The following is a 10,341-nucleotide window of genomic DNA, read 5'->3' on the forward strand; positions in this document are numbered from 1 at the left end:
TTGAGTAGAATTGGAAATGGGAGCGGTATCCAGGTTCTTATTGTACTTTTTGCCTGATTCTTGCAATTCTTGGCCATGAGGATAATGCTTTAGTTTTTCTCTATATAATATTTTTATATTAAGGTATAATTTGCTTACATTAAATATGCAATTCAGTATGTTTTGATAAATGTATACATCATTGTAGCCATTACTCCAGTCATGATATAGAGCACCCCATCACCCCTTTGGAATTCCTTCCTGTCCAGCCCTGTCATCCTTTTTCCCTTAGGCAGTCACTATGCTGATTGCTATCAAAAGTATTCTATTTTACCTATCTGTGAAAAAGCAGCTGGGGCTGTATTGACTTTATATTGTTGTTTTTCAGTCACTAAGTTGTGTTTGACTCTTTGAGACCCCATGGACTACAGCATGCTAGGCTTTCTTGTCCTTTGCTATCTCCCAGAGTTTGCTCAAACTCATATCCATTGTGTTGATGATGCCATCCAAACATCTCATCCTCTATCGTCCCCTTCTCCTCCTGCCATCCATCTTTCTCAGAATCACGCTTTTTTCCAATAAATTGGCTCTTTGCATCAGGTGGCCAAAGTATTGGAGCTTCAGCTTGAGCATCAGTCCTTGCAGTGAATATTCAGTGTTGATTTCCTTTAGGATGGACTGGTTGATCTCCTTGCAGTCCAAGGGATTCTCAAGAGTCTTCTCCAACACCACAGTTTGAAAGCATCAATTCTTTGGCCCTCAGCCTTCTTAATAGTCCACCTCTCACTTGCATACATGACTACTGGAAAACCATAGCTTTGATGATGATGCACCTTTGGCAGCAAAGTGACTTCTCTGCTTTTTAATACACTATCTAGGTTTGTCATAGTTTTCCTTCAAGGAGCAAGCGTCTTTTAATTTCATGGCTGCAGTCACTGTCTGCAGTGATTTTGGAGCCCCCCAAAAGAAAATCTGTCAATGCCTCCACCTTTTTCCCATCTATTTGCCATACAGTGATGGGACCAGGTGCCATGATCTTAATTTTTTGAATATTGAGTTTTAAGCCAGCTTTTTCACTCTCTTTTTCACCCTTGTCAAGAGGCTCTTTAGTTTAGACTCGATATTGGTGAACACTAATATCATAAGGAACAGTAAAAGGAAATACATATGAAGTGTAATAAGGCCAGTTAGTTTAATTCAGTAAAAGAAATATCTTTTGGGTGCCTACCTTATTCAGACAAGAAGGTATAAATAAAATATGGTCCTTACTATCAAGGAGTTTACATTCAAGTCAAGGAGACTAAAGAGATTGACCACATTTGAAATGTCACAGGACAGATGCGTGGAGACCGGGGTGGAGACTTTCTGATGGGAAGAGCTGGATCTCTCTATGTTTAAGGTCTGGAGAAAGCGAGACATGTCAGAATCTCAATCAGAAGCTTGAGAGGGCCATGACTTAGGGGTAGGGACAAACTAGATGTAGACTGAATCTTACTAAAACTGCAACTGAGCTTCAACCTAGCTCAAACCCTGACCAAATTGAAGTCATCCTATCTACTCACCTTTCTGTTTAACAAAGTAAAGGGGGGATCTTATGTGATGGAAAATAACATTGTATATAGTCTCTTCTGTTATTTTGTATATGGTGTCATGCAAAATAAAAAGGACTAGATATACAAAGAGTCAAGAAAATATAATCAGTAATCAAGAGGAACAGCAGACAAGTGGATCTGTGCATTATTTGGGTTTTGTAGTTAACAGACAAGGATATTAATAAAACTATAAATAATATATTGAAAGTGAAAGAAAAGATGGCCAAAGGAGATGGAGTCAAAAATGGAAATGTACTTCAAAATATTTTTTAAATATAATATTAAATATGATATAATTCTCCTGTATTGCAGTCAGACTCTTTACCATCTGAGGCACTGTCTAAGCCACCATATTCAGTTCAGTTCAGTTGCTCAGTCGTGTCCAACTCTTTGCAACCCCATGAACCGCAGCACGCCAGGCCTCCCTGTCCATCACCAATTCCTGGAGTTCACCCAAACCCATGTCCATTGAGTCGGTGATGCCATGCAGCCATCTCATCCTGTCATCCCCTTCTCCTCCTGCCCTTAATCTTTCCCAGCATCAGGGTCTTTTCGAATGAGTCAGCTCTCCACATCAGGTGGCCAAAGTACTGGAGTTTCAGCTTCAACATCAATCCCTCCAATGAACACCCAGGACTAATATCCTTTAGGACGGACTGGTTAGATCTCCTTGCAGTCCAAGGGACTCTCAAGAGTCTTCTCCAACACCACAGTTCAATTCTTCGGCGCTCAGCTTTCTTTATAGTCCAACTCTCACATCCATACATGACTACTGGAAAAACCATAGCCTTGACGAGACAGACCTTTGTTGGCAAAGTAATGTCTCTGCTTTTTAATATGCTGTCTAAGTTGGTGATAACCTTCCTTCCAAGGAGCAAGAGTCTTTTAATTTCATGGGTGCAGTCACCATCCACAGTGATTTTGAAGCCCAGAAAAATAGTCAGTCACTGTTTCCACTGTTTCCCCATCTATTTCCCATGAAGTGATGGGACCAGATGCCATGATCTTAATTTTCTGAATGTTGAGCTTTAAGCCAACTTTTTCACTCTGCTCTTTCACTTTCACCAGGAGGCTCTTTAGTTCTTCACTTTCTGGCATAAGGGTTGTGTCATCTGCATATCTGAGGTTATTGATATTTCTCCCAGCGATCTTGATTCCAGCTTGGGCTTCCTCCAGCCCAGCATTTCTCATATAATATTAAAATATATATTAAGATAGGTCTGAAAATATATTAAAATAGGTTAGGGTTAGGGTTTGGGTTATTAAAAATAGGTCACTGGTGGATAAATTTAGAAGTAGTTTGGCCACAGCAGAACACAAGAGAAGCAAACTAGAATACAGATCAATAGAATACATAGAGGTCAAGACACAGAGGGGAAAAGAATAGATAGGATGTTTAAGAGAATAAGAGACATGTGGGACACACGTAAAGGTCTAACTTATGTATCAACATAAGTGAAATCCCAGAAAGAATAAAGAGCAACAATGTCCATCATCAGTGAAATAAATCAGTCTGGTAACAAGCTATACAGTAATGAGAACAAACAACCTATAACTACATGTAACATTATATATGAATATCACAAACATAAAGTTGAGTTTAAATAAGAGGCAGATAGAAATGAATACATATGGTACGGTTCCATTTATAACGAATTATAAAAACAGATGAAACCATTCTGTGAGAAGTCTGGGTTGTGATAACCTTTGGGGAGGTAGCAGTGACCGGAAGGGAGTATGAGGGACTTCTGCCTCTGAAGTCGTTCTGTTTCTTGAGCTAGTTGCCCGTTACCAGTTACATTCGTACATCCACCTTTGAAAATCCATTGTACACTTTTGATGGTGACATTATCTTCTACGGATTTTATTGAGGTTGCATGTGTGCATGCTCAGTTGCTCAGTCACATCCAACTCTATGGGACCCTATGGATTGTAGCTCGCCAGGCTCCTCTGTCCATGGGATTTTCCAGGCAAGAATACTAGAGTAGGTTGCCACTTCCTCCTCCAAGGGATCTTCTGACACAGGGATCGAACCCACATCTCCTGGGTCTCCTGCATTGGCAAGTGAATTCTTTACCACTTCAGTTCAGTTCAGTTCAGTCTCTCAGGCGTGTCAGAGTCTTTCAGACCCCATGGACTGCAGCACACCAGGCCTCCCTGTTCATCACCACTTCACCTGGAAAACTCCATTATTGAGGTTACTAAGATTTTATTTGTTACTAGTTAAGTAACTAATTAAGCTTCCCAGTTGGTTCAATGGTAAAGAATCCACCTACCAACGCAGGAGATACAGGTTCGATCCCTTGGTCAGGAAGATCCCATGGAGGAGAAAGTGGCAACCCACTCCAGTATGCCTGCTGGGAAAACCCTATAGACAAAGAAGCCTGGTGAGATATAGTTCGTGAGGTTGCAAAGAGTCAGATGTGACTGCGCACACACACACAAAGCAACTAATTAGAAAAAGAGAGTAGAACTCAAAAAATCTGTGTTATGCATATAATTATATATATATATATCCATCTACATTATATATATATATACACATACTATCTACATTATATACATACCATCTACATTATATATATGTATATATATAAGAGTATATATACCTTTATATTATATATGTAAATTCATATCTATTCTGTCACATATTATAGGACTCAGTCATCTTGGCAAGATTTAAGACTGTAGTTTAAGATAAATTAAAAATTTTTAAATCACAAATTAAATTTAGGCTCAATATAATGAATGTCCCAGTATGAATGAGCCATATGTCTTTATCTCACTTGGACATAAAGCATACACTCTTAAACAGTATTAACACTATTAAGTTGTGATTCTTAGCAAATGAGTTACAGAATTCTATTTAAAACATAGCAATACTTTTAGGGAAAAATGACATTTTCTATCCCAGCTTCCTTAATCAAGAAACACATGTGGTGTTATATAAGTTTTAAAAGTGTAAGTATTACTAGGAATCACTGACTTAATAGACATGAGTTTGAGCAAACTCTGGGAGATAGTGAAGGACAGGGAAGCCTGGCATTCTGCAGTCCATGGGATTGCAAAGAGTTAGACATGACTTAGCAACTGAACAACAATAACAATTACTAGGAATTATATAGCAATAATAATTTGAAGTACCATCACTGAGGTTTCCCCGATGACTTCTATTTCTCTTAGCATATGTTTAATGCAACCCCAGGTCCAAGGTAGTTTCAGTGCAATGTGTTCTATTACCAGTCAAGGCTCACAGATGTGGAATTGTTCATCCTAAGAGCATATGTGTATTTGATGTAAAACATTTGCTTTTCAAAGATACATTAATGTGAACTCTAATATTAAAAATGTTCAGTTTCTCAGTCGTGTCTGACTCTGCAACCCCATGGTCTGCATGGGACAGGCTTCCCTGTCCTTCACCGACTCCCAGAGCTTGCCTAAACTTATGTCCATTGAGTCAATGATGCCATCCAGCCATCTCCTCCTCTGTCGTCCCCTTCTTCTCATGCCTTCAGTATTTCTCAGCATCAGGATCTTTTCCAATCAGTCGGCTCTTCACATCAGGTGGCCAAAGTATTGGAGCTTCAACTTCAGCCTCAGTCCTTCCAATTAATATTCAGGACTGATTTCCTTTAGGATTGACTTGTTTGATCTCCTTATAGTCCAAGAGACTCTCAAGAGTCTTCTCCAAACACCACAGTTTGAAAGCATCAGTTCTTTGGCACTCAGCCTTTATGGTCCGACTCTCACATCCATACATGACTACTGGAAAAACCATAGTTTTGACTACATGGACCTCTGTCAGCAAAGTAATGTCTCTGCTTTTTAATATGCTGTCTAGGTTTGTCATAGCTTTTCCTTCAAGGAACTAGCGTCTTTTAATTTCATGGCTGCAGTCACCGTCTATGGTGATTTTGGAGCCCAAGAAAATAAAGTCTGTCACTGTTTCCATTATTTCCCCATCTATTTGTTATGAAGTGATGGGACTGAATGCTGTGATCTTTGTTTTTTGAATGTTGAGTTTTAACAGCTTTTAAGAAACGTTAAATATGTTTGTCAGTGTGGTAATGTGTATTTAATTCTCTTGTAGGACTGCATCAAAACATGTAAACAAGGACCTTGGTAATATGGAAGAAAACAAAAAGTTAGAAGAAAACAGTCACAAAACAGAAGCCTAAGAGAGAAACTGTTCCACTTGTTGTCCAGGTGGGTAGGCTGTGTGAGGTTTACAAAGATCATTCCCTGGAAAAATATGAAACATTCTAGTGATGAAAGGGAAGGCCTTGACATTAACATGCATTATAATTGCAGCTTTAAAAACAGGAAGAGATTTTTTCCAAAGAAAACTTTGGTTACTCAGAAAGGTATTCTCAGAAGAATGGAATCTCAGTGGACTCCCCATTCTCAAGAAAATCATTATCCTCAGGATAATTGAACTCAATTTAGAGATTTTAACATTCAGTGAGCATTTTCAATCTAATGCCAAAAATTTTGCTGAGTGCAAAAAGCTTAATTCTATAAGTTGATGTTTTGGTTAGGTAAGAGCCATTCTCATATTTTACTTTAAAAAGCAATTGTGAGAACAATTTTAAGATATAATTTTAATACAAGGATTTAATACACTTAGAAGTGTCAGTGCATTTATGCAGCCATTTCTGAATCATTCTAATGAAAAGACTAACAAATTTGTATGTGTGTACACACAACTTTTCCAAATAGTGTATATGTTATATGTATGTATCTATACATGCATATATATGTGTGTATAATGCACATATTGATATTATATATATACATATATATTGCATATATCTATATATAATTGCTATGTAAGTATGCTTTTAAAGACAGTCTCCAAGAGGTATGTTTCCATGGTATTGCCTCTTTCAATTTGAACATTTTACTTTTATTTATGCTCTCTCAAGCCAGCCCAACAGAGAAGTCATTTGGACAAATTATTTTTTATGTCCTTGAGGATAAGTGTTACCATACTTTATTCATATATGTAAAAGTCCCCAACAGCCACAGTGAAATTTGGTTGATTGTAAGTAAACCACAAGTTAAATAGTTTGAGTAGGTCACCTAAGTTTATCCCATAAAGGAGATGAGAACAAGGGAAGGAATTGAAATTAGAAGGATGCACACAGGAAAGAAAAATAAAATGACTGAAATAAGACATTTTTAAAATCTGAAAACCAGAATTTCAAAATGATAGGGTGAAAGGAGTAAAAACTAAATTTGTTCCCCATCCTGCCTCCCATTGGAGGCCAAGCATGCAGCATTCCCACCTGATTTTTATTTCTGCTTCTCTAGGATTCATTCCTCAATCCTTTATAAACATAGAGTTTGCCTTTCCGTTTTCTTCAAAATCAGATAGAGGAAATTCTCAAAGGAAAATTGAGCTTGAATACAAAGCCTACAAAATGGGGTGTGATTTGAAGGGATAAATGAGATTTTTAACCTGAAGAGAAACAGAATGAAATATTTTCGTGGAAAACCTTATAATTTTCATAAGAATTAAGCAAGTTTCCCCAAAATAAAGACTTTCAACAATTCAAAAAAAAAAATTATTAGTTGAAGAGCTGCAACAATAACTGGGATTACAGCTAGGTTCAGGGATGACAGAGTTTTATAAAAAGTTCTTGCAAAGTATCACATTTAGTATAAGGCATCTACTGATTGTGAAAAGTGATTGCTATGGTAACTTATCTGAATTATGTGGGTTTCTTTTTATAATTTCAGAAAAAAACTATATAGAACAATTGAAGCATGAACGTGGATTGTATTTAAGACATATACAAAGACACTGACAGCAATTCATGGTTCAAGTATTAAGCAGTTCATTCTACCAAGCTGTCATGGGATATCAGAGAATTATCTCAATTAAAACAATGAAATGAAATTACAAATAATAACAAGTTTTGGCAGCCATGATGATAGGTCATATATTGTGTTGGTTTGATTTTTTTCTGTAAATGTCTGCACTGAGAATTTCTTTTTGGTTTGCCTTTTATGTAAATTTTTTACGTAGCTATTTTTATACACTGTAAGCTTTGTTCTGGGAGTTGCTGTTAATCTGATGTATAATGTGATGTTTTTCTTTCAATTGTTTATATGAATAATCTGAGCAGGTACCTTTCTGATTCTGATTGCTATCAGTAATGCCCCCAAACTTTCTCACAAGCACCTAAATCCCAAAGGTGGAAGCTTGTGAAGATTGGGGACATTGCCCTAATCAAAAACTGATTTTTATCACTAGGGAGGAGTCAGAGAGTCAGGTTGATAAGCACCAGATGAACTATTTCTGTGAATGTGCCGCCAGCTGACTCTCAGAAGCAGTCACACACACATATGGACACACACATAATAACAAATAGGACTCCCAAACTGACGCTTTTTCCTGTTCTGAAAAAAACATCACACAGAACTTGGGTAGCATTTACCTTTAGAGACAACTGCTAGTAAATTATTTTCTGTCAAAAAAAAAAAAAACAAGCCAATGTATGAGAGACAGTTTGGAAAACTCATGGCTAACATTCCCATTTTCATAGGTTACAATGTAAATCACTGGAACTGAAAATTGGAGTTAAATCCTTTGGGTTATCCACTGCCTTAAAATTATATCTATTTCCTTTAAAAAACAAGATATCAGTCAGAATTGGAGATTTTTAACAGTGATCATTATCAAAGCTGTGTTATTTTCCACAGAATATAGAATATATATTTTTTTCGTGTGTGTTTTTGTTAACTACGCTACAGATATTGAATGCACCTTGAGATCATTTAGTGTTTTTAACTGGTACATAATTTATCAAGCAGTATGTTAAAGTGTAATAATAAAATGTCTATGTATCTTTAGTTACATTCAAATTTGTAACTTTATAAACATGTTTTATGCTGGAGGAGCTCTATAGGGTGGTAGTGTTAAATGAAAACTTTTTGAGGTAGACCGGATATTTGCCAATAGCTACTTGTGACAAGACTTTTAAACTTTGCTCTTTCAAGCAGAAGCCTGGTTTCTGGGAGAACATGGCATGGCCATTTTTGTCCCAGGAGTTACATAACTTTATCGGGAAAAAAATGAACATCAGATTTCCAGGTATAGAACTGTGTTCTTTGGGAGGAAAGTAAAACTGGTGTTTGCTTTTTAGATTGATGGAATAATTAATTAGGAAGTCAATGAAAAATAAATTGAAGATTAAAGTCAGAAGAAGATTAGGAATAAATACTTTGCCACTTTTGCATTATTTAGAAATACACATTGTTGTACATTTGTAAACTGTTTGCTGTCTGAGCAATAGTGACTCAGTTTAATAAAAGCTTCCTATAGTGTATTGGTATGAATTAAATACATAAAATATTCTATTAGACTCAATGCTGTATAAAATATGATGGGAAAAAAGAAAATATGTTATTTTTGCCTCTAAACTTTGATTTATTGAAGTTTTATTTGGCAGGAAAAAAATTGAATCTTGGTCAATATTTAAACCAAAGTGAAAGGGGAAAAACCAAAGTTATTTGTTCTGCATGGCTATGCCATTCTGTTATCTCTGTAAATACTGTGATTTCTTTTTTTCTTTTATCTTAGAATTTTGTTAAAAAAATTCTAAAAATTTTAAACACCTCCTTTCCGTGATAAATCATGAACACTAAAATTAAGTTACTTTCATATAAATATTTTTTTCTTTTGGTGTGAGAGATCAAAGTTTCAAAGTTTAACTCCTGAGATATATTTGCAGAAAGAAGCAATGTGACAATAGAAAGAGAGTTTTATACTACAATTATTTCTTGGCTTCTGTGGTTAAGTCTGAAAACAGCTGTCAGAACCTAGAGAGCAGAACATGGGAAACTCTGAGCTATGGACTGAAAGCAGAAAGTTTGCCAGGGGGAAGAAAGAGACAACATTATTATCAGTGGATCAGCGCCTGGATAAAAAGGAAAGCTTGTGTGTGTGCCGACAGCCGTCAGCACAGCAAGGCTGGGAAGGAAGATGATACACCAATTCTCAACTTTGAGGTTCCATCTTTCCAACTTAACTCTTTGACAACAGGAGACAGGTTTTGCCAGTTCAAGGTTCACTCCCTATCTGTGATTATAGGAATTGTATGTGGAAATGGATTAACATACCCATCAATACCTAAAATAATAAAACTGAAATATGTCTTCAACATCTCTCACAGCTGGTCTGACTCTTGTCTAAGCTAGGATGTTGATGCATAGAAAGTAGTTGTCTTTATTATAGAGTGGAAGACTCATTGTGAGTCCCCATCTCCCTGGAGAGGTAACGCAGCAAAATAAAATTGTCTCTGCCCTCCAATTATGTCAGGTGGGCCACTTCAGCTGGTCCTCGATTTCACAAGTGGTGATTTCTATAATGTGTGTCTCCATTTTTAACCATGGGATCATGCTTACTGTGGGTGTCCCATGTTGCTGTCCTCGGAACTGAATTAAGAGGACCCTTGCCGGTTTCTTCACTTCCTCTCTAACACTCCATTCAGCATACTATTTGACATTACCTAGGAATGAACCTAGAAATGCCTCCCCCCTCAAAATAAGGTAAAGCTAACTATATGTGTCAAAGGAAGTTCAGTTCATTTCAGTCACTCAGTCATGTCCGACTCTATGACTCCATGGACTACAGCATGCCAGAGAAGTGATTAATACTTATTGAGCCCATACTGTGAGCTCTGCCCATCTATATATTATCTTATTTAATCCTTAACAGTTATAAGTAGTATTAAATATCCCCCATTTAACAGAAGAAAACTAA

At 36.7% G+C, this 10,341-nt stretch overlaps 1 protein-coding gene across 2 annotated transcripts in view; it reads left to right on the plus strand.

Annotated features, from left to right (window-relative positions):
- Nucleotides 1-9,743, plus strand: part of ALCAM (activated leukocyte cell adhesion molecule) — a 214,884-nt gene extending 205,141 nt beyond the window's left edge. For both annotated transcript variants that reach the window (XM_043892845.1, XM_043892846.1), the window contains 2 exons: nucleotides 5,662-5,777; nucleotides 7,314-9,743. In XM_043892845.1, coding sequence (XP_043748780.1) covers nucleotides 5,662-5,749 — 88 coding nt within the window. In that variant the 3' untranslated portion in view covers nucleotides 5,750-5,777; nucleotides 7,314-9,743. The remainder of the gene's footprint in view (nucleotides 1-5,661; nucleotides 5,778-7,313) is intronic.
- The last annotated feature ends 598 nt before the right edge of the window (nucleotides 9,744-10,341 follow it).

Source organism: Cervus elaphus, chromosome 31 (assembly GCF_910594005.1).
Source record: "Cervus elaphus chromosome 31, mCerEla1.1, whole genome shotgun sequence".
Lineage (NCBI taxonomy): Eukaryota > Metazoa > Chordata > Mammalia > Artiodactyla > Cervidae > Cervus > Cervus elaphus.